We start from the raw sequence: 27905 nt of genomic DNA, 5'->3' as shown, positions 1-27905 counted from the left end.
TTTTGTTTATTTATGTTGTTCTTTGCTGACCGCACCCCCCGACAAACTTCTTCAAGCATTAATCTACGGTCAACTATCTACACCTCATTATTAATCTTTTTATGTCCATATGACAAACTTTACTACATTATATTAAATCTTTATTATTTAATACTATGTCAAACCCAGTTTTCTCCTCATAAGCCTATTTATTTCGATAATTGATTAGGTCTTAGGAATAGTTTTTTTTTTTTTTTAGGAATAGTCTTGTGTAACTTATTAAGTATTCTTGGAACAGCGAGATTTTTGTTAGACCTCTTGGCAAGATTAAATTAATTTCTTATTTGGCATAATTTGTATCATTACTACATTTCTTAATAATAAATAATTAAATTTTAAAACAAAATTAATTAATAATAACTGTTATAAAGACACGAAAAACATTCTTCGGGCATGGTGGTCCAAAGTGTATTTATTTTTGTTATTGGTCAGTTCTTAGGAATTCTTTTTTCTCTACATCCCTGAGATTTTTTAGGTAGCCATTCGCCCAAGCAGGTAGTGATAGTATTGTACGTACTTGGCAAAACATAACAAAACCTTTGTTAAAATTTTTCCAAAAAGTGGTGTCTCATTAGCTTTTCTGCGTGTTTTATAAATATTTGTTCCTTAAACTCGCAAATCAAATAATTTATTTAGTCAGAAATTTTAAATTTTTGTGGAATAATGCTACGAAGAGACTTATTGCTAGTATGTATATATTTGAAGCGTTATTTTCAATAACACATGAATTATAAAACTTTTAAAAAAAATATAATCGATGATGAAAATTATTAATTCAAGATTGTTCATTTTTAGACTAAATATAGCAAACATAATTATTGAACTTCTTTTGCAAGATTTTTGTAGTTCACTACAAAAGAATATTAAAAAAAAAAAAAAAAAAAAAGGAAACTTGTAATATGAAAAATATTTGATTATTCTGGGAATAGGTCCCTTTAGAACAATGCTAATGTAATTTTAATTATAAAATATATATTGGCCAACAGTGTGGCCACACAGAATTATAACTTGTTTTAAAATTATATAAAGTATTAACTACATAAACATCATAATACCTACATAAATATCAAAACAAAATTTATTGATTTATGGATTATTTATTAACGTAACCGTTATTTAAGTACGCCCCCAAAATGCCTGTCTCGGCAAAGGCAACGGCTTATAGCGTATGTATTTTTATAATTTGTTAGGCCATACGGATTATTTTTTCTCCTTCATCCTGGGAATTTTCAGTTAGCAAATCAGCCACCCAATGAATGATAGTATTGTTTATAAATAGAACAAAACTTAATTTAGAATTATTTTTGCTATTAGGATTTCACACAGGCTAGTGCTTCATCGTTTGTTCTTTGTGTTCTATAAATATTTGCTATTAGGAATTCATTTCGTATTATTATCAACATTCGATAAATAGGTGGTGTTGTCTGCTCTGAAGCCATGTTTACTTAATGCCCCGTTCGATGCGTACAATACCGACCATTTTCCTCATTGCTAGTCAGTTCCAGAAATATTCTCCGAGACCTAATTCCCAGATAAGAGACGATTACCAGCGAAACGAGATAGCTCTCGCTGTGAATGGGTTCATTTTGTCCAAACTGTCGATGGAGTGGAACAAAAAAAAGACAAGAGGCCTCTGGCTTTAATCTGCCGCCGGAGCTTTGTGGCTCAGCTCGTCACTGTTTGGAAGCAGTCTGGAGCGGTTCCCATAGATCGCAACAATTGGGGTCATTGTGCATCGCTCTGCCTATTATTTCACGATTTGGTTATTTACAATTTTTTTATTTTTTTTTTAACCAGAGATTTTTGTATTTCAAAACTCCACAGGGACGAATCCGTTGTCGTCACTCAATAGTTCGTTGTCAATCGCTAGCTAAAATTCCAACTTTTCAATGGAGGAGTTGCTCACTATTCTGGGAATCGGAAAATAAAATAAAAATGTTTCTGCCCTAAAGGAAAAATATCTGTAGATAATAAATGTAATTATAATTGACTAATACCAAATTATGTATTTTGAGTGTAGAGACATAAATGGATTGAGATTTTTGTGGAATTCAATAAATAAACCCACTAATTTAATAATATTAATTTAAATTTGCTACTGTAACTAAGAAGTAAATGGAATGCATGGTTTAAAAAACCTATGTAGCTAATCACATAGGTGACATAGGTGAGATGTAGAACAGTAGACACGTAGCATCAACTATCCCTTGTATTCTATAATAGTAGCTATTTTTCTTGAAAAATTGATCAGTCATAAAAGTTAACGCTTTTAGTTAGAAATTTGCATTAAATGCGTATTGGTTATTTTTAATAAATATAATTATTAGTTTAATATTATTTTATTATTTGTTAATATCTGTTCATAGAAGTTTTTCTTTCTATCCTCTAGCTACAGATCGATTTGCATTTCCTTTTTTTAATACATTCCATTTTTTTTAATATGATAGGAATGGCGGGGAAGTTGGAGAGCAATATAATGGCATATAGTGCGCCGCATACCTCGTCCGAGGGCGTAAAAGTCGCTTTCAATGGAATTAGCTTCCGCCTCAATTTTTTTTTAAAAATGTATTCTTCGAATTTAGCATTATTGTGTAATGAATTATTACTTTAGGAATAAGCATTAATATAGGAATATCCAACTGTTTAGAGGGTGGTAAAAAATTAAATTAACAATTGATAATGAGGTGTAGATAGTTGACCGTAGATTAATGCTTGGAGAAGTTTGTCGGGGGGTCGGTCAGCAAAGAACAACATAAATAAACAAAACCATATTTATTTATTTATATTGTTCTTTGCTGACCGCACCCCCCGACAAACTTCTCGAAGAAATAAATTAACAATTGTTGGAATGATGTGGTACAGTGTTTCAATTATACCTATACAATACAAAGCTTTTCTCAACATTGTCATAATCAGCCAATAAGCATACAATTGGAAGATTCCAACCACAAAACATTGCTTCTCTAAGCCTTGCACCGAATAACTCACATGAACGCAGAAAAAAATAGTACATCACACATCAACAGCCAAAGACGGCTCATCTCTGAAAGACTTCTAAACACGTTCTGAATGAAAATGGGAAGTAGCATAACTGCCATAAGCCATAAACCATAAGGTTTGTGGCAAGAATATTCTCATTGCCTGTGTCTCTTATTCAGTTTTTGCTCCTTTATATTAAAAATTGTCTAAATCTAAGTTACTTGCTAAGGCAATATTGGCACAAGAGACAATCCATGTTTCATATCTATTACAGTATCTAGTGCGATCTTTTTCTTGGTTATTTATTTCGTATTACCAGTTATCTCTAGTCATACCCTCTTAAAATTTTCAAGAGAATATTTGCCAGTTTTTTAGCATTTTATTATTATTTATTACTTTGTGAAATTTACACCGTATAAATGCGAATACCGTTTTTCGTGAAACTATTTCCGTTCCTCTCATAATTTTCAAGTCTTCTAACTACACTAAAGAAGTCCTGTAGAAGACCACCTCGACGTTAAGAATGCTGGACTTGAAGAAGTTTGTATCAGTGAGTCACGTACGCTCAATGCTACGGTACTAGATTTTCTGACCTGCCAAGTCTGCGGTTTTCGTACTTCCATCTAAGGCTACTTCTTTATTTGGTAATTTATGTAGGCATAAATTATTATACATCCGCTGATATACTCGTTTGTGTAATAATGATTACATATTAAGTATTACATAATTATTATATACGCTTTTTTTTGGTTATTTGATATTGCTATAATATAATATTAAAATTAATAGAATTAGGAATTATTTATTTTTAAATCTTAGATTCCATAAAATATTAATTGAAAATTTGTATGTTTTTTTCTTATGTTAATTTTTTTTTTTTTTTTAATGACTGCTCAATAAAATTATAATATAATAAAATACGACTCGTAAGTCAATAAAATGATGTCCACTACGAGAAATAATATTTATAGCTTTAGTTTTAACTGGTGAGAGTTGTTGCGTTTTTCAGTTTATGAGCATATTAAAAGGGGGGGACTGTTGGGGGCAGCTCCCCCTCCATAGAAGTGGATAAAATTATTTAAAAATGTCTAGCAAATAATTGTAATAACTAATAAAGCACTGCTATAATTTTATTAAAATTTTGGTTACACTCGCATTTTCCGTGCTGAAATTTCTCAACCTGATTGACTATAGCTTGTCCTCCCCCTTATTTCGATTCTGGTTACGCCCTTACTCCGGTTTTGAAATCTAATTCATTCCTTAAGAAATTAAGGCATTTCGTGAAATCTTAATCTGATCAATAAAAAAAATTATGCGACTTAGAAATCGGATGCGGCTAAATGGTGGGGGTTGAAGCGAGGGAAATGAATGCGGTTGAAAAATCAAGAAGACCACTTAAGTGCTCCTACTTAAGAAACTTTTTGAATGCCATTATGGAAATGAGTTCTCGGCGGGATCTAAACCATCTCCCGTTTAGATTCAATAACCCTTACCTCCCATTACCCGCCTCGTTTACCCCGGGATAAACAACCCAGTTCATAATTTTTATGGGTTGGAGGACAACCTTTGAGCGTTGGAAATCCTTGGATCGAACAACAACTTCAGGATATGAAAGAGTTGCTGAACTGTTGGCAAGTGATAGCAAACTTGTGTCCAAGGAGCAAGATTTTAGTAGTAAGAAGTCAACGAGTACTGGATCATTCAATGACTGTGAAATAGAATATTAAATTTTGAATTCTATGTGGTTATATCACATGAAATTTAAATTTTCAGATTTGTAATAAGAATTCTTTAATGAGTAGATAAAATATAGATCAGCAATAGTAATTATTGATCCAAAAACATAATTACTGGTTCAAATTCAATTAATACTAAAGAATGCATAAATTGTAGCTCGCTCTGCCGTAAAACAGGCCATTTAAAAAATTTAAACTTCATGATATTAAACGTGTTGAACAAATGTGGTTCGGATTCCAGATTGTACTTTAGTATGAATGTGTTCATTTTATGTCAACTTCAATTTTTTTTTTTTAATTTAGTTTATATGACTTACTACAAACTTCGACAAAACTCTATTCGACACCTCCAAAATTACTGATATTACCAAAAAAATAAAAATATATTTTTCAGTAAAATTGTAGACCGTCATGCTATTGTTGTCAGCTTATGACTGTAATTAATCTTTTAACCCCAATTGACTCGAACCAGCACCCGGCAGCTGAGTTGTTCTCTGAGGGATGTTGAAACATATATTCAGTCGTAAATTTTAGTTTCGACTACCGTTGAGTAGGTTCTCTTCGGCGTGCAATAAACTCTGAAGTGGTAAACAATCTATTTCACGTCAATCTGTCGAAACATGCATCAATCTCCATACTCGCCAACAGCAGTTCCCCGTGTAACACACGCCTAAATTATTAAACTTTTAATGAAATAAGTTTGAAAACAGTTTTGTCAAAAGCAGGACGAGACCCTTAGATAAATACAATTTTCTTGTATTTTCGATTAATCGAACAGGCAGTTGTCGAACCAAGCTGATTCCCTATGATTCATTCCTTGTGGATCTCTGACGGATTCTTTTTACCTTTTATCCTTCCCTCCTCTTTTTTAAATAAAAATATCAACTTTTATTGCAAAAACAATACAATTTTCTAAACCTTATGGCTTTTAATGCAAAACCTTATATTTTAAGACAAATCCAAAATAATAAATTATTAAATGATTTTCTGTTTAAAAATGAGTAGTGGAGCTCCACGTCTTTATGTCTGTATACATGCCTGTATTTTTATATGGAGCAGAAAATTGGACATAAACAGAGAGTAGACTGACAGTTGCAGATATGAGGTTCCTAAGAAGGATTGTGGGTGGGACTAGAAGGGATTGCATCCGTAACCACAGAATTAGAGAAGAACCTGGAGTCCCATCGATGAAGGAGGTCCCAGAGACTTACGAGCTGAAGAGGTTTGGTTCTGTCAGGATGCAAAGATCACCAAGACCCACTAATGATCATGGACTGCGACCTTGATTGAAGAAGAATAATAGAAATAGGAAGACTTAAAACGTTGTGGTTATGCACGTGATTCAAACAAATGTAAAAAATGAACGTGATTCATAAAAAAAAATAAAAAATAATAATATATAATAAAAAAGTAAAAAATAAATAAATAAAGGGGAAAAATAATTAATAAATAAATTTAAAAATTGTAATCGAGGAGGAGTCATAATTTAGAAAGCAGGCGATATGCTTTTAAAAATTTAAACACTAATATAACTTTAGCTTCCTTATGGGTGAGAGCTTCTGAAAAATTTGGGGTCAGTCCTGTTCTATTTATTGTTAGCAAATAGTGAGTACATTCTTCAAAAATATGTTTAACTATGAGAATGGACTGACAATATTGGAATGTTGGAGGCGGCTGATTTCTGATCAAGTGAGAGTGTGTAAGGAGAGTATGATCTATTCTCAAGCGGGTTAGAGCAACATCAAAAAAAGAAAAAAATAACGGTCAGATGTCGACCATGGTTTTACTACTCTTTTGATTCCTTTTAATTTACTATTTTTTAAGGTTCCCTGAGTCCAAATCGCGTAGTCTCGTAAAATGATCGTCTGTGTGTGAACATTCTAACTTAAAAAATGGAAAGTAGTACGGAACTGAAATTACATATTTAGAACATGGTATGCCTGGAATGTTAAAACCTAATCGTTATGATCGACTTATCGGAAGTCGATTCATGAGAATGGATATTTGTTTTTTTTTAGGACCCCCCCCAAAAAAAACAAAAAAACCGGCTGTAATGATTTTTATTGGACTTAGCAAATCAATGTACAACTAAGTTTTATTTAATATCTGGCAGATCTTATACTCATTAAAATAGTCTTAACATGGTTTAAAAAAAATCATCTGCTAAAGTACTTTTAATTTATTTGAAATAAATAACCGATACCCATTTTTAGCTATAATAAACAATGCATAAATTCAAAATATTGAAGAATTTTTAAAATAATTAAAAGAGAAAAAAAGGAAAAATAGAGAAGGAATTCGAACCAGAAACAGTTGAAAGCGATAGAATTTATGTTTTATGGTTTGAGTACTTATGTATTCTTAGCAGAAACAAAGAGAAACTACATAATAGGAATTTTTATTGTAAGTAAAAGTTTTGTGATGCGCACACCACCCGAACTTCCCTTAAAATGGGGCGGAGTTTCCGTTACATTCTAAGTGTTTTCGATCCCTTACATAACCGAACCGCCATGTGTTTACCACAATGCCAAGACACCCACAATAGGTATTCAAGACGAATCTGAAGGAAACTCCCTATACTGAAGAGAAATGTAGAGGACGATCCAGGTAGCTGGGAGGGACTCAGGTAACTAGTTGACAATGAGTCAGCTGGACTGGTGCCACCATTCCTAGCAACTCTCCGCTAAATTCCTCTTTTTTCCCCTCACATTACAGTTAGCTTATAACATCCCTTGGGGGCCTGCCGGTGGAGAAGTCCGCCATGTCCTTGGCTAAAATATTCTTCGAAGTTAATAATAGTTTTATACAATTGGGTATTCATTCTTTCAATCTAGTTGTATTTTTAGAACCATAACTGATGCTCATTAAGATTGCACATTGCTTACTACCATAATTAGGGCGCCATTTTTATTTAATATAACTAATAATTGTAAAGACTTTCATATATACAACTTAACTTTTTAGGATTTGCACAAACTATTCAGTTAAAAACAAATCTAGCACCATCTTCTTTTAATTCACTACAGTTATTTATAAGAAATGCAATGAACTGAACTAATGAGATTGTATGTTTGTAATATTTATAATATGAACCTACATATTTACAGATCTGAAAAAATATGACGTTTATCGATCTTAAAGAAATCTGTAAAACGACGAAAAATCACTAATTAATAAGATTTGTTTGGGTTTATTTTTTAGACTGAAAACCATTTTCAGGGTTACTGGGGATTATATACTTGGGTGTTCCTTATAATAAAGCAATACCCTTCCGTGGGCTTAAGGTTTCTGGTAAATTGGACTAGATCCATAGATTAGGGCTGCTCGAGTTCGGCAAGGATACCCACGTGCCTTTTCCAGGGACACACCCGTCCATGGACCACTCCTCCAGGCAGTCAGTCATCCATTACATCCTTCTTGACATCCTGAGAACCACATCTCATAGCAGAATAGATTTTTAAAATATAGTGGCATTATTTCTGTGGTAGAAATGCCAGTGAGGCAATTTCTTCATTCCATGAAGTCAGTCTATATTTCTGAAAAAAACGTTTTATACCCAACAATGGAAAAAACGAACAAGTTGTTTTTCGCATTCACTAGAAGGTTTTTAAAGCGAAAACTTAATAATGCATTTGAGCCCATGAGGGACAGACCGAATAAGGAAAATTAAAAAAGTTTCGGTTAGGGGAGGAGGTGGGGGTGGAACCTAACGCGATTTGGATGGAACTTTCTTAATGGCACTCCATCATAGGAAGGGGAGGGTCGTTGTGTTATCTTATCCGTCCCAGCTTTGCAACTTGGGCACGGCTGGCTTTTTTTGGCGACTTGGTGTCTTTCGTATTTAAATGAAATGTTCTGATTTTCCTAGAAAAACTGAAAGGGTCAAGAAGCTGGTGAACTAACCTTCTATTAAACAAAGTTATAGGGAACTACACGCCGTAAAAATAATTTTAATAACATCACGGTGCATGAAATGGGCGTGTAAACGGAATAAGATAACATTTCCTACATTTCTCTTTTGACCGCAACCCTGACCATCTCCCTATATATAGGAATAAGTTAACCATTACTGGACTGGGACAGACCGAGATATAGATGGGAAGATGTGTTGGGTTAGTTGACGGGATTATAATCTGGATTCGAGAGTCCTCATCCAGACTATTGGACCTGAACATAGCGGTTAGTGTCGTTTTAATTGTTTTTCTAGAAACAAAAAAGAGAACTGCTACATTTTTATTGCGTTGAACTATAAAATTTATTTCTAGCCATATTCCGAAATACAAAATATTTGACATATTTTTTACTATCGTTTTTTTCTCTTTAGATTGAAACATCGAATATTTTTTAAAGGTATCCAGTTCGACTGAGCCTTTACATTAAATTAAATCTAAATTTTGAAGTGCTTCATTACACTGCCTCACTCGGTCGCGGTACTGCGCAGTCTCCGAACAAATGAATATCGCCTGGTAAAACGGGTTAGAGCATTATGATTTCTCGTATTTGCAATTCATGTTCTGACTAAATAAATCCTTTACCGTTATAAATAAGTTCATCATTTAGGATTTTAGACGAATTCTTGGTTTCATTCTTGTCTTGAATAAAGGCTCAGATAATATGGAAGTTTAATATATAATTTGTGGTCTTTAATGTTTTAAAATGAAAGCTCAAGGTCCAAAACGTTATCCAATCCGCGAAAAAACATCTACAAAGTTTTAAGGATATTTATTGATAAAAATTTCTGTAATGATGTAGATGTTAAATTCATCGAGTGTACAACTACTTGTAGTTGTAAGTTAAGAAACTTAATTTTTGGTCTTAAAAATTTAACACGAACCCCTACTCTTATAATTAAGATTTCAATTAATTAAAAAAATATTCCCAGAAAAATTATGATAATATAAGAACATCAGATTCCTGGATCTAACCGAGCGAAAAGGTAGCTTCCTACTTCAGCTGATTCTTGATAAATTCTGCATTCTCTCAAGTAGCCTTCTGAAATCTCCCTAAATCATTGTAAAGAGAAGGGAATGGAATTGTTGCCGAATCCTCCTGATAAATAATTGCTAACATCGTGAAGATGGTCAGAATTTATTGGGGAAATTAATTGCGCGGGAGAAAAATCGTTTTCCTTCCCGACTGTACTATTCCATTATTCAAGAGACTGGACCATTATTATTCGACCCTTCGCCACTTGTGAACTCTTACGCTTGATCGCCTTTTATTAGATTCGTGATGGAATAATGGCTTTAACCATTTATAACCGAGTAATCATTGTCTACGACCAGCCTCTTCATGGTGGTCTTATTTTTAATAACGTTTTTAAATGGTATATATACTCTTTAGTTTTTTTACTGAATGCATGTATTCAAAATATATCTATTCTACAGCTAAGATCAAACCCTAGAATGTACTTTTAAATAGACCTTAATATAACAATAATAACCCAATAAAACAAATGCGAAAATAGAATGATAAGTCTTCGTAGTCTGTTCGTATACCATTACTCGTATACGGGTTGTTTTAAGAAGTATACTCAATGTAGAAATTTTAGGAGCTCATTTCACACTTTTGGAAAATGTTATTCTAAATTATGTGACAAAATTTTTATTGTGTTGGTAATGATTTCCACTAACAGCAAGAGGCCTACTCGCGGGTAGCACTGAGACAGATTATACTAAAAGCCTCACTGTAGAATTCAAGATAGCTAAGAATAATTAAGAAAACAAAATCTCCATATCAATTTTGATTCAAGATTGAGTAAATCAAAAGAAACGAGACTCCTTGATTTTGGCAGGAGCAATACGCATTACTTGATTATTGCAGTCCCTTAGCTGTGCCAAGTACGCGCGTTACAGAGTGCATAGCTGGAACACACATTTCTAGCTCGGATGAAAAATTGATTAACATTATCGTGTAAATCGTTTATCTTTTTTGTGATCAGAGCAAACGTTTTTCCGTATTTTGGATATAACTTATGAAATAACAGAGGGATTAAAAATTAAGTAATAAAAGCTATTGTCTTGACTGGTATGGGAATTTCTTTTATTAAAACAAGCAATTAAACTTCTGGATTAATATAAGTTTAAATATATATCCGATTATATATCTGGATATCAGAGAAGGATATCGAATAAGAGTGAAATGAGACGCCCCTTATGGTTTAGAGCGGGAGAGAACAGCCTAATGGTCTGCTGGATTATCGCCGATAATGACCACTCAGCAATATCCTTCGTCGATCTCGACTCTGCCTTCGATTCTGCCTCCTACTCACTCTTGGCTAGCGGTCCCTTCTAGATTTATTATATTGCTTCGCAGGCTATATTGGCCCTATTCCATTTCAAACTTAAATCATTTCAAATTTTGAATCGTGTGTATGCAGTAGAGTCTCGTTTAACCGGGTTAATGTGGACCGCTATCTTGCATGAGCAAATACGCTTATAAACAGCTACAGGGGCAAGCCAAATACAATAAAATTACTAGTATCGTATTTAGTATGAAGGTATAACTTTCATACTAACTACAAAAGGACGAAAATAATTGCAAAATAAATGGTACAGCACATATACGAATTCTTCTAAAATATTAAAAACTTAAACATGATTGAAAAGGTCCTTGCCTTTTGGCTCGGATAATGTGGAAGCTCGGTCATTTGAAGCTTAATCGTAACTAATGTTTTGGTTTTCAAGTTGTCAAATACCCGGAGGTTTGGTTCATAGTCTTCGTTAATGAAAATAAATAAAAGTCGTCGTGTATCTGCTGACCCTGGATGGCTGTAATTCGTGGATTTAAACCGATTTGTCTACTGAACCCGAGTGGGTCATACCCCTTACTGTATGGAAACCAAATAATTTATTCGTCCTAGCAGCGTATTTTGGGTTATTCCTTCCAGGGTGCTCTGGGTAACCCCAGAGCTCTAACGAGCAAAAATTCTGTAGGAAGACCTTATTGAGTGATGAAACATCTCTATGGTCTACTATGCATACGGATTAAAAAGAATGATATACATATATGTACAGCGATTTTGTAACGGCTTTTCTTGCTTGTTCAAAGCTGATGAATAAGTTCTTATTTATTTATTTAATTTTTATATAGTTATCTGAACTCGTTATTTATGAAACCGATAATTTATTTAATTTTAAATATTCATCGTCTACATTAATCATTGGCGAAAATTTTGAGAGTCAATTTAAGTACGAAGTAGGTCTGTGATTTTAACATACTCATCAAATGTGAGAGGTTAAATATTGAGGACAATGAGAGCCGCATAGAGACGGTCGGGGTTGAGCGTGCCTATTAAACAAGGCGTTGAGTTAATGCCTCGGCTAACTTCTCTCAACTGTTCAACTTTACTATGCCCATGTAATTTTCACTACAATTGGCCTCACAATTTAATAATACCTCTAAACCGCTTTTCACGAAAACTTTAACAATCGGTATGATGAAAAGTCGACCTGGGAAACTCCTATGAGTAATGGAAAGAACTGGAAGAGCCATCCGTTTTAATCAGGTGTCGCTGGGGCACAATCTTCTCTTGTCAAGCTTCTTTTATTTTTCGCTGTCTCGAGGGTTAATTCACCCTGAAGGGATAGTGGTTACAGATTGGGTTCTGAAATTGGAGCAGGGGCTGGAGGCATTTACATCAGCGTCTGAGCTAGGGGCTGACGCACTCAATTAAGAAATGGGTATTGAAGAAGTAAAAATATGAGGATATCGCAATTTAATTATTAATAAATAAAATTTATTGATTTATTAAAACACACACACAATGTTATTATGTAGGACAAACCCATACAAAGAGTTAGACAATGCCATAAATGGTTACATATTACCAATTTTGCTATTCAACACGGAAAGCTAAATTGAAAATCATTGATATAAATTAATAACAAACATACGACTAAGCTGGAAATGCTATTTACATTTTGTGTCATTACATATTTAATTTTATAAAACAGACAAAAGCTACAGTCCCTATTAATATGGCAGGTCTACAAATTTACATTAGAGATTTTTTTTTTTGTTTTTTTTCCTACCTCCTAAAACAAATTAACAAAAATTACAATATATACAAAAGGAATTATATGTACATATGCCGGCTGTTAGAGATTTGAGATTACATGTACAAATAACAATTAACAATTAAGTTCTAATTCGGAGGGTACTGAGATAATAACAAATTATAATAGCGCAAAATGATTGCTATCCTCCACTGTCGTGTCTTGAATAGCTGGACATGGCTTCTGTGGGTTCAAAGTATATTGAATCGGAATTTATAATAATAAATAATGTATTAATAATTTCCTGTTTTGAAAAAGTAACCTCACTTATATTAAATATAGTGGTTTGGTATTGAGTGTTATTTTATTTTTTTAGTTCTTGATTAAATCTGTTTAAGTTAGAATGTAACAAATAAAAATTTCCATTTTCAATTTAACGCTAATGTGGATTATCTTAAAATTTATATAAAATATCTTAAAAATTCAATTTTGAATTTGAGACTTCAATTTATTTTTTTTTTAATTGGGTATATAATAAAAAACGACGTTGAAATGGAATAAAATCCAAGATAGTAAAATGTACTGATACGCAACCATGGTACAGAGAGGGCGCAAAATAAACTATAACAGTAACAGTTTCTTTATATTAAAACACTATGCAATTTTAATGAAATTTTAAAAAATTGTTCAAGCCCCCCTTTTTATAATGCGCATATTTCTAACTCTCCAGGTGCCCAGATTTTTTATAATTCGCCAAGGGCGCACAAGATCCTTGCTGGTGCGACCCTAGTTGTGGGCAGGGGTCTTAGCAACAGTGGACTTGCTGTCAGGGTATTAAGCTGTTTGGTATTCAGTTATTTATTTAGCAACTATATAAACTTAGCAAGGTGGGCTCACTGCTTATACTACTTAGTAGTCTGTAATTATTCAACAATTATTTCCCGAAGTAATTTATATTAATAGGCTTAGAGTTAGATTGTTAATGAGTTATTTTCGAATGGCGTATAATCACTTTATACTAATTAATACTAATTATCACTTACACTAAATTATTCCCAATTTAATTTTAATATGAGAAAAATTGATTTTTGTCTATTAATTGAGCAATAAACATTATTAATCGTGTAAAACTAACTACTCGTTGTATCTGGTAATTTATTTACTAATAAGAAAATTAAGAATAAATATTTTAATTGTAGGAAGATAGTCCGGGTGGCGGTCAATAAAAGTATCCAAATAGTAAAAGAAAACTATTTATTGTTAACCGCAATTTCTTTTACTTTTTGGATACCTTTATTGACCGCCACCCAGACTATCTTCCTACAATAAAAAATCAAAAATAAAAAATCAAATTACTAATTGTTAGCAAGCTAAATCAAAAAGTAAAAACTCTCTAGGAACTAAAAAGTATAGGACTTACATTCCCACCTTTTTATCTAATTTATTTTTTTCTCGTTCATTAACTCAGTTGAATTTAAATTACGTACAACTTCTTCTATTTTGTTTTTTTCCGAAGCACTCTTGTACGCCTTCCACTTATCCGTAAAAAAGACTCCCATTAGTTCCGGCAAAAAAGCAATTTACTCGAAACCGAATAAGTTGTTAGCATTTAAAAGGAAAAGAGGTTTCTCATCTTGGGGCGCTGTTGAACCGGACTGTCTCAAAAAGATACAAATTAACAAAACACTTCGCGAAAAACTTTTAAAAAATTTTACTAATCATTCCTTTGTTGCATCGAAAACTATAATTGTACAATTTAAACAATAGCAGATAATGTGAATACCGACATAATTGTATAATTGTTCTCAAACAATTGAGCCAGCTAATTTAGAATAGTATAAAATCAATATAAAACCAGATTAAAAGCTATAAAGTACATAAGGAAAATTTACATTGGTTCTGTTCTATCAAAGCGATTCAATAATACAAAGGAATAAGGGTCGAACTCCCGCTGGGATACTGAACATATTATCTTTCCACTACCTTATATTGAGTTTATACTTGCCTTTAATTCTACAGCTTAATATTTTTAAAAACTATTTCATTTTCTAAAAATTAAATTTTCGTACAATATATTTAGATATTAAGTCACAAAATGAAGGAAATGATTTTTTTTTTTTTTTTTGGAGGCTGTAGGAAACTTTTAAATTCTGACTTATTTTACCCTTTTTAGCTTGCCTAGATTTAAGAAATAATGATATACATATACGTGAAATCGTGTAATATTTTCCAGGGATGGATGGAAAATAATTACGACTAGCCAAATTTTTGGATATATTCTTGTTTATACATAAACTCTTGCCCTTAAATTAAATTTTTTTCTTTCTTCACATAAAAATGTAATCATCAATAACATTTTAAAGATAGATTTTTAATATAAATATGCTACTAGAATACGAATGAATATTGCTTCGATATTTTATTGTAACTGTATCACACTGAAATAAATCTATTACTTTAGTTCATCAATTACATCCATACAAATAATTATGTTGATTTATATTTACTGATTTCCAATTTTTATTTCAGGTAATTATATTCCGAATGAAGATAGTATATAGAATCTACTATCGAGTGCATTCAGTTTCTGAAGGTATTTATGATTCTATGATTAATTGATTCTGATTAAAATTTACAGTAATATGCTTCATGAAATGATAATAATAAAGATATGATAATATAATAAAGTTCAAAATAAATGACAAACAGTTTCAATTTAATATTTCACTAGGTACATTAACGTATTTTAATATTTTGCCTTTTGCTGCCTCTTTTCAATTCAAAACTTCAACTCAAATTTCACAATGGAAATTGATAAAAGTGACAAATATGAGGTAAATATTGTATACAAAAATTTTAATTGTAAACGTATACCATATTGATAAACATTTTTGATGAGATTAAATTATTTGATTTAATATTGGGATACAAATAATACATGAATATGGGGTAATTCCCCAAAACGCTGTACAAGTACAAAATATAGAATAGTATATATTCTAATTTGAAGTTTCTTTACCTCAACATTTAAAAAACAAGCAATATTCTAGGCCACTATATTCAATTATAAGTTTAATTAAAAATAAATATTACAGAAAATATATTATCTCCTTTAAATATATTTATATAAATAAATAAGTATTATTATTATAATAAGTTTATTTTATTTTTTTCGTTTAAAGACTCAAAAGTTACTTTATTATGATTTGTCATTTTTTTTATTGTTTATTAATTATTTAGTTCTTTTATTTATTAGTCTGGAGTTTTAAAGACAAACTACTACTGGTATTATTCATTATTTCAGGGACGTGTTCCAGAATAAATAAATAAAATATGATTATTATTATTTGAATAAATTTAATATACGTATAACCTCAAATTGGGATTTTTTATTGAAGTTCACAAAACTTATTATTGAAAATAATAATTAAAAAAAAAATTGACAATAATAATTTAAACTTATTATTAGTTAGTAGCCTTATAATTAAGTGATCGTCTAAAAGATGGATGGATTTCTGAAACGTTATCCGTTTGTACTTGGAATATAATTTATTAGAAACAAAATTATTCATTATAGATTTAAAAAAAAAAAATTTAATCATTGTTTGCACATTGACTTATATTCTTAGTGATATGTAAAGCTTCAATAACTATTAAACTTGTAATAAAACCTCCATCCTATTGGTTTTTTGATTTATAGCTTGCTAACATTTAGAAGTTGTAATGAGTTTTGTGAGCTGAACATTAGGTTGAACACTACTGTAGAACAGACATATAAACACTAGGCAGGTTGAAATATAGGCGTGAGGAGTTGCCACCACGGGCTCAGGCAACTCGGCCAAAAATTAATCTAGAAATCCACTACCTCTCTCTCCTCTGAGTAGTCTCTGTAGTTACATTCGAGACTGTTTACTTCCATTATTTTTAATTTAATTGGATAGGAGTTTAAATTTTCATGTTTGCATGAATTTATCCAATTTGGTAAAGTTACTCCTTGAGGCCGAATCTTATTTTATTTATTAAATATCAGTCGATATTTAAATAATTCATAATTTGTTTCTGTCTAAGTTTAAAAAATATAATCATTAATCAGTCGATATTTAAATAATTCATAATTTGTTTCTGTCTAAGTTTAAAAAATATAATAAAAAAATCATTTTTCGTTTAATATGAATGAACACAAATTTTTATTTTACATATAATTTTAATATTAATACACGTTTTAAAAAAAATTATCTTGCGGGTATAAATTAATATTGATTAATATACATAGTTATTATTATTTTTATTTATTTTATAATTTTGGTATGAATTTGATCACTTATCACTATTACTCATTGCCAAAGTTGTGGCAGATTGTATTTATTTATCAATAAATAAATATCTCTCTGTAAAAAAGACGTATCCAATCTGGAGATTGACGAACCTATGAAGACTCAAAATAGATTTTTTGAAATGTATTCCCCTTCCAATCCCTTGCTTTTATAAGGTGGAATTAAACTTTCATTAATAACAAAACTAAAACTTTCCGTTCTTTACCTTTTGTCCTTAGGGACTGCATTGCTCAAGCAGTGCGTGTTGTATCTGTCAGAATGAAGGCGTTCCATTTCTGTTAATTTACTCGTATCAAATATATATATATATTTTCTGTTACTTTTTACTCTTATGAACTACTTTTTAAAAAGTAATTGTATTAGTCTTTTTTGAAGGTATGACGATAAGGTGCTCATATGGAATAACCGTCACTATTTATTTATATATTTCCTATTATCCTGAAAAAATTGACATTATAAAGAAATAAATAATATAAAAAAGACTATTTATTTTAGGTTAGAAATTCAATTTCCAATAGAAATTAAATTGTTTTAATTATCTTTCTATATTGTAAATTAGTTTGTTATCTTTAAAATCCATTTAGTTAAGAGTTTACTTCGTTCAGTGTCAAGATTTATAACCAACCACCTTAGTGTTTAATTCTCAGTAACCTATCTTTATATAGATTAAAGATATCTTTCTCTCTCTCCCTCTCTCTTTCTCTACCCCCTACCATAAATGTTTATAGGGATATAAATATAGTAGGTGACCTTTCGTATTTTGTCTAGTCGATAGTTAAGTCGTTTCGTTCATCTGGGTTCAAAATAACTTCGTGTAAAAGGAGTATTTCCGAAGTTACTATCCAATAACGTTGTTATATAAGAAAGATCTATGGCTTCTAAAAGTGTACAATTTTCAAAATGAGGCCTTGCATTTACGAAATGAAAAGAGGGTAATGTTGATCTTTAATTTATTTCTTTTTGAACCTATTATGGCAAAATCAAACTAATTTAAGTTGTTGATTAATTATTATATATAGATATAATATTTACAAAGCAAGCACGAAATAAATGTTACATGCCATTTCTAATTATCTGTTATACTTGTAGTCCTACAAATAAATTTATTATAAATTTGAAGCGATTTTGAAGTTCACAAGTAGATAAATAATGATGATATGGTAATAATAATAAAAGTTTAATTGGTGGCTTAGTATTCATTTTTAATAAAGAGTGAGCAATGCATGCAACTATTTTAATTTTAAGGACGTTTGTTAATAGTTAACTATTTATTTTTTAAATGATTAATTACATTTATTCATACAAGAATATTTTTTATGTTAATATTTCAAGTTGTTTTATGCTTATTGTAACTTCTTTTTATCTCGCTTTATTTTGACAGTTGAGGTCATTCAACTTATTCGAGCCAGAGTGATAGTTAATTTATTCTGTGAATCTGCCTCAAAATAATAATCGTTCCATCAAGCCGGAATCGAACCAGCTCTTACTTATGGCTTGGGTGTTGCAGGGTGCATCCATTGCCTTGGACCACTTATTTATATTTTATTTATTTCATTTATGGTTTAAAAATTGTCAATAATCATTAATTATTCTTCACGTTATTTATTTGCGGATCGTATCTTCTTAAAAACGTAAGATGTTTTTTGGAACTTAAAATTAAATAAGTTTAATCCTTTTCGAAATAACTAAAAATCTTTCTTCAAATTAAAATGTTCTATTGAAGTCTGGAATTTTCAGAAATTAAGCGTCTTGCGGATGTAGTTATCTCACAACTATCAGAGTTTATAGTTTTAATGTTGAACCACAATTTTTAAGTTTTGAAGAACTGTAAAATAAAAGTATGAAAATTAAAAAATTTCTAAACTACTTCTTCAATTATTCTTCCCCCATTAGGACAGAAAAATTTGTTTTCCGTCAAAAATATAACTTCCAGACAATTTAACCTAAGTTTTTTTTTTTAACTGGATGTTCCATTAGGGATACAAAATTATTCCAAAAAGCTACTACTAACATATTTTATTAATTTAAAACTTTAAGTGAATGAGTATTTATATTTATTTATATAGAAAAATAACTATAATAATTAAGTAGCTATTCTGTATCTTTATTATGATGAGAACTAATGACAGAAGCTGCCTAGATCTGGTGCAAAACGAATGAATTATTTCTTTGTTACAAAATAGTGTAATTAGAACAAACTACCCTGTATGGTGCTATCTTCCTTCTTATAGATGTTTCGTTGTTCAGGTTCGATGAACTATTAATTCATATATTTAGGCAACTTTTCTATCAAGGGTTCCAAATATTGAAATTTTAAGAAAATATGGATACTGATAAGCAATGTCCGGAATCAATAAAGTTTAACATTATCCCAATTTCATAAGCGAGACATTTAATTCTCCCTCCTCAACTCTTCATTGTCGATAGGGAAGAAGATTTTTGTTATCTTCAGTAGTTGTCTTTTGTTTTTATTCGGTAATATAGACTTCAACAAGGGGGGGGGCCTAATACCCCATTTCCCCCTTAACCTTAACCGCCTGGCAGGACCCACTTCGTGCCGGTTGGATGTCGCAGGACTCTTAGCAGAAGAGTTCTCGTGGGAATACTTCAATCCTGCGGTTGATGAATTATGGAGCTGTGCTGGGCGATTAAAGGTCTTCCCTTCTTTTATTTTTATCCTGGCGACTCCTTGGTAATATGCTGCGGGTGTTCTGAGGGTACTTGGATGGATCTCTACCTTTAATCTTATAAGTAAGGGCAAGTATTAATGTCCGAGCTAATAAATGATTTTATGTAGTATAGTACTGATTAAAACCAAGATTAGTCATGTAATAAAAAAAAAAAAAAATGGAACATCAGTAGAAAAACCATTCGCAATATATTAACTGAAATTATTTATTTATGGTAGATATGTACCTTGGAAGTCCCCAACTTAGTGACACTTTACATCATCGATTATATCCATTTTTATCATTTTTTCGAAAACAGTTTTAAACATTTTGAATAAACTCGTTGTATCAATGTAAAATTCGATGGCCCTTAATATTTTGTCTTATTCTCATAGGTCTTAAATTACTAATTTTTGAAAATAGCTACCTTTAAAGTACTTTTAATTTAGCTCTTTTGTCACAATTATTACTAACGAAGCTAGTAGTAATACCAAATTTGATAAATATAAACTATGAAGTAATTTGATAATTATCTAAAGTAGAAAAAAATAAAAATATTTTTCAAGGCTGAAAAAGAACTATTTTAGAAAAATTTATTTATAACAGATAAAAGTTAATTAGTGACGGAAAGTGTATAAATGAACTGAATTTATTTTTAAAAAAATAATTCCGTGGTTGTTATGGCAATAATCAGTTTTTACTTTTACTAACCTAAATATATAATTATCTTTTACCTTAATTAGAGGGTAAGTAAGTGAAAGTTGTGTGATACCTCCGGGAAAATTTCGTTAATCTACTGTAAATTTAATGATTTTTTTTTCAAGGATACATTAAAAAGGACATTAAAAAAGAAATGAAATATAGGGTGTCAACTCGAAGGCAATGTTTTTCTGGGTAACTACAAATAATGTATGATAAATTGATTTAAAAGAAAGTTTCTATTTTCTGATTACAACTTGTTTAAAATAAGCTATCCATTACATTCACAATTACTATGTTTTGTTCTGAAGAATTATTTCCATAACACAATAATTACTATTAAAACGTCAAGAAGTAAATTATTTAATTATTCATTTCAATAATTAATTGTTATTCGTAATAAAAGTACTTCAAACTTCAAAGCTTTTTAAGGAAAATAAACACTTTTTTATGACAGAATATGAATATTTAGCAAATAGTGAAGAGTGCCCCTATTATGATGGAGGGTAAAACGATAGTGGTGCAAATGGACGCTCCCCTTAAGATGTATTTATTATTCAGCCAGAGACGGAATCTTTTACTGGGGGGGTCAATATTATATAGTGCTACTTTTGGCATTTCGTAATTTATTTTCTCTCCTCTTAGGTATTTTTTGTTCATGCAAATAGCGAAAATAGTATAATTGTCAATATTTCTTTTTATCGTAAAATGTTTCTTAATGGTGAAATAATCCTTCCATGATATACTTCCCAACCATACTACCTAATAATCCTCCTAGGCGTCTGAAAAGATGACCTCGAGCTCTAGAAATGTTATTGTAGTTCTATCAACGGGTAGATTCTCCACATGTTTGTATCATGTCATTATATCATCTACAGAAAATTTACTTGTATATATTTTTATACAGTTGTAGATAACAATAAAACAAAAATTTGAAATAAAGACTGAGTATTTAACGAGTTAAACCTCTAGTACATCTATTTATTATTTTATCTCTACTGTTCCTTTATTTCTTATTATATTCACATAAATTATATTACTCAAATGAAATCTAATTACCAAGTCAATATTAAAATTTAAATTGGTTTTATTTATTTAATTAACTGTATTAGTAATGCATAACCACGAGGTGAAGGATTTTTGCTAAAAAAATTTAAAAACATATCGTCAGATCAAAGACCAAAGTGATGTATCTGCAATGTTTTCCGTCTTGGGTTTTCTGTTTTCTTCCAAAAGCTTGAACAATCTAACTGAATTTGAGTTATCACTAACTAAATATGCAAAATGATCGATAGATTTCAGTTTTGATGCTTCAAGCTTTCTATTGAGGATCTTTTCAGTCGCAGAGTGTGAATCGAACCCTAACTGTTCTGAGTACTCTGAGGAGTAATCTGCGACCCGTGCCACAATTTGCTTAACTATCACGTTCTAAATTGATCTATATCAAAATTAGATCTTGGCCACTATCTTACCTGTCTAGCCATAATTCAAACAAAATATTTCCAAAAATTAGATCTCTGATGTGACTGTGAAATCACACCAAAAATGAATGTAGACTTCGCTGGTTCTGTAATACATCGCCTAGTCCCAGTTCTACTGTATGAAATCTAATTTCAGCACTGATGTAGTGCTGGTATTAAACCACTGATGGTTGATGCCAACTCTCCGCGATTTCACCACACAATCACCCTAGGAAATATCCTTTCCCAAAACATCGCAAGATTATTCCCATAACCCTCTCAAGCCAAAGCCATAACTCAGGGATGAGGCAGAGGAGAACTCATATCAAGCGGTCGAGGACTGACTAATTACCAATTACCTCTCATCCCACGACCGTCCACCATTACCGAATTGTTGCTATCCTCTTTTTTTCGGCTCTGCGTGTCCATTATCTCGGCAGGTGATGAATAGATATTTGGTAAGAAAAGTCACGTTTCTCCTCTCTCAGCTGAGGGCTCTATCGGTTTTTGTGAGAACCGTTGTAGTGGGGGGAGGGGAGAAGGAAAAACAAAAATGTATTAGGGGTAAAAAAGGGATTTGAGCACGACTACGTGTGTACCGATAACTAATAACTCATCGGACGTGAGGTACCTTCCCACGGGTGGATCACGACCAATCGAGTGACATTCATGAGGAGGTTGGGGTTCGTATTCGGTCGGCGGTGGAGGAAGAGTTGGATTCGTAACATAGGCAGACTTTGAGGTGGATAGCAATATAAAGCAATAACGATGGTAATCCCATGTGAAGCTGTGAAATTAAAAAAAATATAAGTATAATACAGTTAATATTAATAAAGTTCCGTAAATACTAGGCAATATTAAAAGTGGAGAAACTAGACCCCAACTGCGGCAAATAAGTTCATGTAGACCATGGTAAAATATTATATATAAAAGAAGGAAATCGATAGGAAATGTTCAAGCTAATTAAGCCCCCACTGCACCATGGAAAGAAAAGGAGATAAAATTCCTTTTAAGAGATTTGGCTTACCTAAATCCATCATAAGGACCCGTTGCGAAAAGAATTTTTTTTAGCATATTTATTTGTGAATATCTTCATAGCCTCCTGTTTCGCTAAAGATGACCTACTTCCAAAAAACTTCTATATTTAACTAGTTTTGATTTTGTATGAATATTTTAGTATTTTTTCCCGGGGTTTGCCTAGAAAAATAATGGAGTGGAATTAGGTTTTTTGGCATACGTAAATTCGATTATTATAGAGGTCATAGTAGGCCTGGGAAGTAATAAAAAATATCCATATGGACTATATTGCTATTACATGAAAAAATAAGATATTCAAGCTATAGCAGTACAATAAATTAGACAAAATTGTATTAAAAAATGAGTAGAATTCTTTTTTTTTTTTTTTAAATTTAATTGACTAAATAACGCAAAATTTTTCGTTAAATCTTAAGAAAAAACATTTTCAGGAAAACTTTGGTGAGGAAAACTAGTTCGATAATTATGTTTATTGATCCCCCATCATTTCAGGATACCCAGAGACTAATCCCAGAGAGAGAAAGAGAGTTGATATTCACTGTGCAGGACTAAGTTAAAATAAATATCAACTAACCTATATAGAATCGAACCCATGCCGCTGTGATCATTAGGTTTGTGAGTATTGCTTAAGCTACCTTTATGAAACTCACTGCCTTTTCTCGTACATAAGTAAATACAATATCGTCTAGAGGTTGTTGTTTTTTTTGTTATCACGGTTTTTTTTTTCAATTCAATCTGGTTCTATTCCTTTCATCTATTCCAAAATCTTGATCTAAATTAACATGTTTAAAAAAACTTAAATATAGTACTTACCATAAATACAAGTTATTTTTTAACTGAGGATATAATAATAAAAGTATATTATAATAAAAGTATATGTTATATTTATATTAAAATAGAAGAAAAAATTTAGGAAAATTTTCACAGAGGGAGAAAGGAGGAAGAGTAGTGTGTTGTTATACAGTTTATAAGCTAATAAGTATTCGAGCTGGTTGTGGAGACGTTCTTGACAGCATTAATACTTTAAGATAAATCAAATCTACTCTTAGATATACTTTGCCGATATGATTTACGACTCTTAGTTTCGTTAAGATTGTTAATAAAGGAGACCTAAGCTATTAGCGCTGACAGACAAAGTTAGACAAAGTTTAACCCCGCAATGAAGGTGTATAGTAACTGCGTATCGTAGGCCTGCAAGTTTGGTTCCTCATATATCGAACCAATGGAGGCTTTCCCCAAATACCCTTTCTTTCAGGGTGATGCCCCATGCTCACCTTTCTCGGATTATGGCTTTTCCTATTTTCTTACGAGAAACAGCGCTCGTTCCTTCCCTCCGTTATAGACCCGAAAAGTCGGGGGCGTGTGGATAAATGTTTTTTATAAGGTCTCGAGGAAAAACGAGCTATTTTCCTCAAGCGCTCGGAACAAAATTTCCTTTCAGGAGATTTAATCTTGCGATTCACCTTTTTTTTTTTTTTATCATGAAGAACCTACTGAAAAATCTTTAGGCTTATTTATAAGGATTTTAATACATTATCGGATCAGTTATAATTGATTTTTTATATTTCTATTTAAAATATTAAATAATAGAGTTTAGAATAAAATGGGATAAATCATTATGTCTCTAAATTTTAAGGGAGACAGTTGTACAAGCGAACAAAGTTTGATTTTTAATTTTTATAGATAGCTATGAAACGGATTATAGAAATTTTAAATTTCTGGTTACTTCTCACAAAGAATATTCTCAAATCTGTGTTTAGTGATCTAAATTTAAAAACAAATTTTTATTTATTTCTTTATTTTTTTTTAATAATAAGGAGCAATGTTCAAAGGAATAATTGTTACATTGTACATCTGTGTTTCTTACTGTATTTGATACCTATTTGTTATAACGTTTTTTAATTAGTGAGCGAAGTAATAGCACCTTAGGGACCAAACTAACCGTTAGGGTAATGATAGTAGATTCCAATATCTTAAATGTAAACTCCTTCTTCGTTCAGTAGCCTTATAATGTTCTACTTATTTCAGGATGAAATTTCATATAGTATAATATGAATTAAAAAAAAAAAAAAATAGAAAAGTTAGTTCTAAATAAAAAAAAAAAAAAGAGTTGGGATTGTTTTGGAATGGATAGGCAATAAAGCTATAAGTGACCCATATCCTATGGATTGTGGAACGCCCATTGTTCTAATTTCGCATTCAAATTTAAATTGCTTCCAGGCCTCAAAAAAGCAGTGTTTAGACAGTTCATACTTTTTTTTTCATTTATGCCACTCTTAAGTAATTGACGCCCCTCCCCTCCCCCCACTCTCCGAGAGGGGAAGACGGAATGCGAGGATGCGAGCTTATTATTTGTGCCGGACCCAGCGTGGTATAAAGCAGTGAGGAGTAATTAACATCCCCCGGGGCTGATCTACATGGGAAAGCCGCCTTTTCAAAGCATTTCCTACAAAGTCTTAATGCTCTTAGCAACTTCTGAATGTCACATGCTAATGATTGTTGAAATCGTAGCATGCGGGCTCGCAGAATAACAGGGTCAGAGAGCATTTTCTAGTGGTTAAATCAAATGGTGTTTAAAAAATGATTAACAACAGTCTCAAAAAACTTTAGGTTATATTTATAACTGCCAACCAAATTCGAAGGGGGGGAGGATAAAAAATGGTGGCTATTTAGAAACGTTGCAAAAAATTAATTTTAAATTTGGGAGCTCCATGTCTTTAAAACTACCTACAACACTAAAAAAAAAAACCTGATATTACATCATTTAAAGTAGAATAAAATCGTTAAAATATAAGCCCCAATAGAACTGTTTTCATTTATTAGTTCCCGAGAAGCAATTGGTTACAAAATATTTATTTTTCGTTATTTGACAAAAAATATTGCATTTTGACAATTGCACCTAAAGATTTATTGAATATAAAGAACTCTATTAGGTTTCATATATTAGAAAATTTACTCAACTTTAAATAATGTGCTATGAGGTTTTTATTGTTGTTAGTTGTCCATATCCTTCCTTACATGGGGCTACAAATGAAAAATTAGCTAAAATTAAAGTTTTTTTTCGAATGAAATAAACTTCAAGGGAGTTCATGTACCTTAAATGTTTATTAAATATTAAGAATTCAAAAATGATTTTTTTTTTTTTTAATTTCTGGATCATCCTCTATTTTTATTTCCCTTAATGATTGGCGTAGTAATCAATTTTTACTTTGAACTGTCTTTAATTTTCATTAAATTAATAAAATATTTGGTTAAAATTACTTTTTTTTCCTCTCGGGTTCTTGAACTTATGCATTCCAGCTCTTTCGCTTGCACTTATATTGATTCTGATTGTCCATCTGGTTGTTCGCATCCTACTTGATATCTTAACAACTATAGTGGCATTCATTATTTTTCTGTGTGCCCCCTTCCTCCGAATATCATTCCCTCTCCCGGTTCGCCGCTCAGCACTGATAGGCTCCGGGTTACACTGATTGAGAACAGAAGAGAGGAAGGGCAGGTGTTGAATGAGATGCGGCAGGAAACAGGTGTGAGCTGTTGCTAGGGGTTCCTAAAGAGCCCTTTATTCCACTGGGGTTTACAAGACCACTTGTCGAGCCCTTCTTCATATACAGTCTTGTCATGTAAGGAGAACTTTACTACTCTTTAGAGATCATATTTTTGAGAGAGATTATATGTTGTAAACTATTTTATGTTTTACACTTAAAAACTCTTGTCGCTCGTATAATATTTTTACTCCATATTTATGGAAAAAATATATCAGTTTCAAAAAAAATTCAGCACTATTTTTGTAAAATGGAGCTTTTACAATACAACCACTGTACAACAAAAATTGTGATCTTTCTAAAGATAGATTATTGACTCAGTTCCTAATAATAACAATCTTAAATGTACTTAACATGTATTAGACTCACCGACGATCTCTTAATTTATTAGTTATTGTTACAAATTATTACAACTGAATTAATTGTATGTCTTGGAAATTATTAAGTCGATAAGATTTGATTACTAAAGGGTTTAGTGTCGTAAAATAACATATTAAGGGACTGACAATTTATTTTTTATTTGACTGAAACAGCTGAGGATATCTGGAATAACTTGACATGTGCTAGGTGAAAAAAAATTGTTTGCCGAGGAAGTACATCTGAGGAGGGAAAAAACTTGTTTGGGGTTTCGTGAAGGGCTGCCTGGTGTACAGACTATTACAATAATATTTATGACCCTCTTTCAGGCTATTTAATGAAGTATTTATTATCTCAATAGAACTATAAATAAATAATTTATACTTTATTCTTCAAACACAATTATTCTTCGTTCATTTATTTTCTATCTTCTATAAATTATTTTTTCCGCTTTGCTAGTAAAGACATTGAGAACATTATTCAAACATTCGCAGAGAAGAACATTTTATGTAACTGTTATGAATAAAAAATTGTTCAATTTGAGCAATTGTTGGTTATACTTTGTAACCAAATAATATTTAACTTAACCTTAATATTAGTCTTAAATCTAGATCAACTATTCTGAAAATATTATCGCCTTGGTATAGGTTTATCTCATAACAAAAGCTAACACAGAAAAAGTTTTTTTCGAGAATAGATGGGGACTTGCAATTTACTAAAAGAATAGTTAAGTCCAGAAGTAGATTAGGTAATGCAAAATCTAAGGTTAAATCATCCCCGAATTCATCAACCGGTCTTGAAACAGATCTATTATTTTTAAAACACGAAAAATAAATTTATATTACTTATAAATATCGAAATACGGCAGTAAAAAAACATTTCAATTCGTAAGCACATTCATAGATGCCCGATAAACATAACTCAACATCTGAAATATGGGTTGCTAACAGCTAAAATACACATTAAATGCAAACATAAAATAAGAGGAAATTTCCAGAATGTTTGAATTCACATATTGACAGCTTCAGACGTTCATTCGTAGTCAATTTTAAAGT

The 27905-nt window shown here is 31.3% G+C and overlaps 1 protein-coding gene across 1 annotated transcript in view; it reads left to right on the top strand.

The window, feature by feature from the left end:
- The window catches only part of LOC106692518 (neurogenic protein big brain), a 172603-nt gene that overhangs the window by 36192 nt on the left and 108506 nt on the right, over positions 1-27905 (top strand). The window contains exon 3 of the mRNA XM_067049018.1: positions 15281-15344. Coding sequence (XP_066905119.1) covers positions 15296-15344 — 49 coding nt within the window. The 5' untranslated portion in view covers positions 15281-15295. The remainder of the gene's footprint in view (positions 1-15280; positions 15345-27905) is intronic.

Source organism: Halyomorpha halys, unplaced genomic scaffold (genome assembly GCF_000696795.3).
Source record: "Halyomorpha halys isolate HHAL.00 unplaced genomic scaffold, Hhal_1.1 Scaffold58.1, whole genome shotgun sequence".
NCBI lineage: Eukaryota > Metazoa > Arthropoda > Insecta > Hemiptera > Pentatomidae > Halyomorpha > Halyomorpha halys.
Note: the sequence above shows the minus strand (reverse complement) of the source record. Positions and strands in the feature narration are given on the sequence as shown.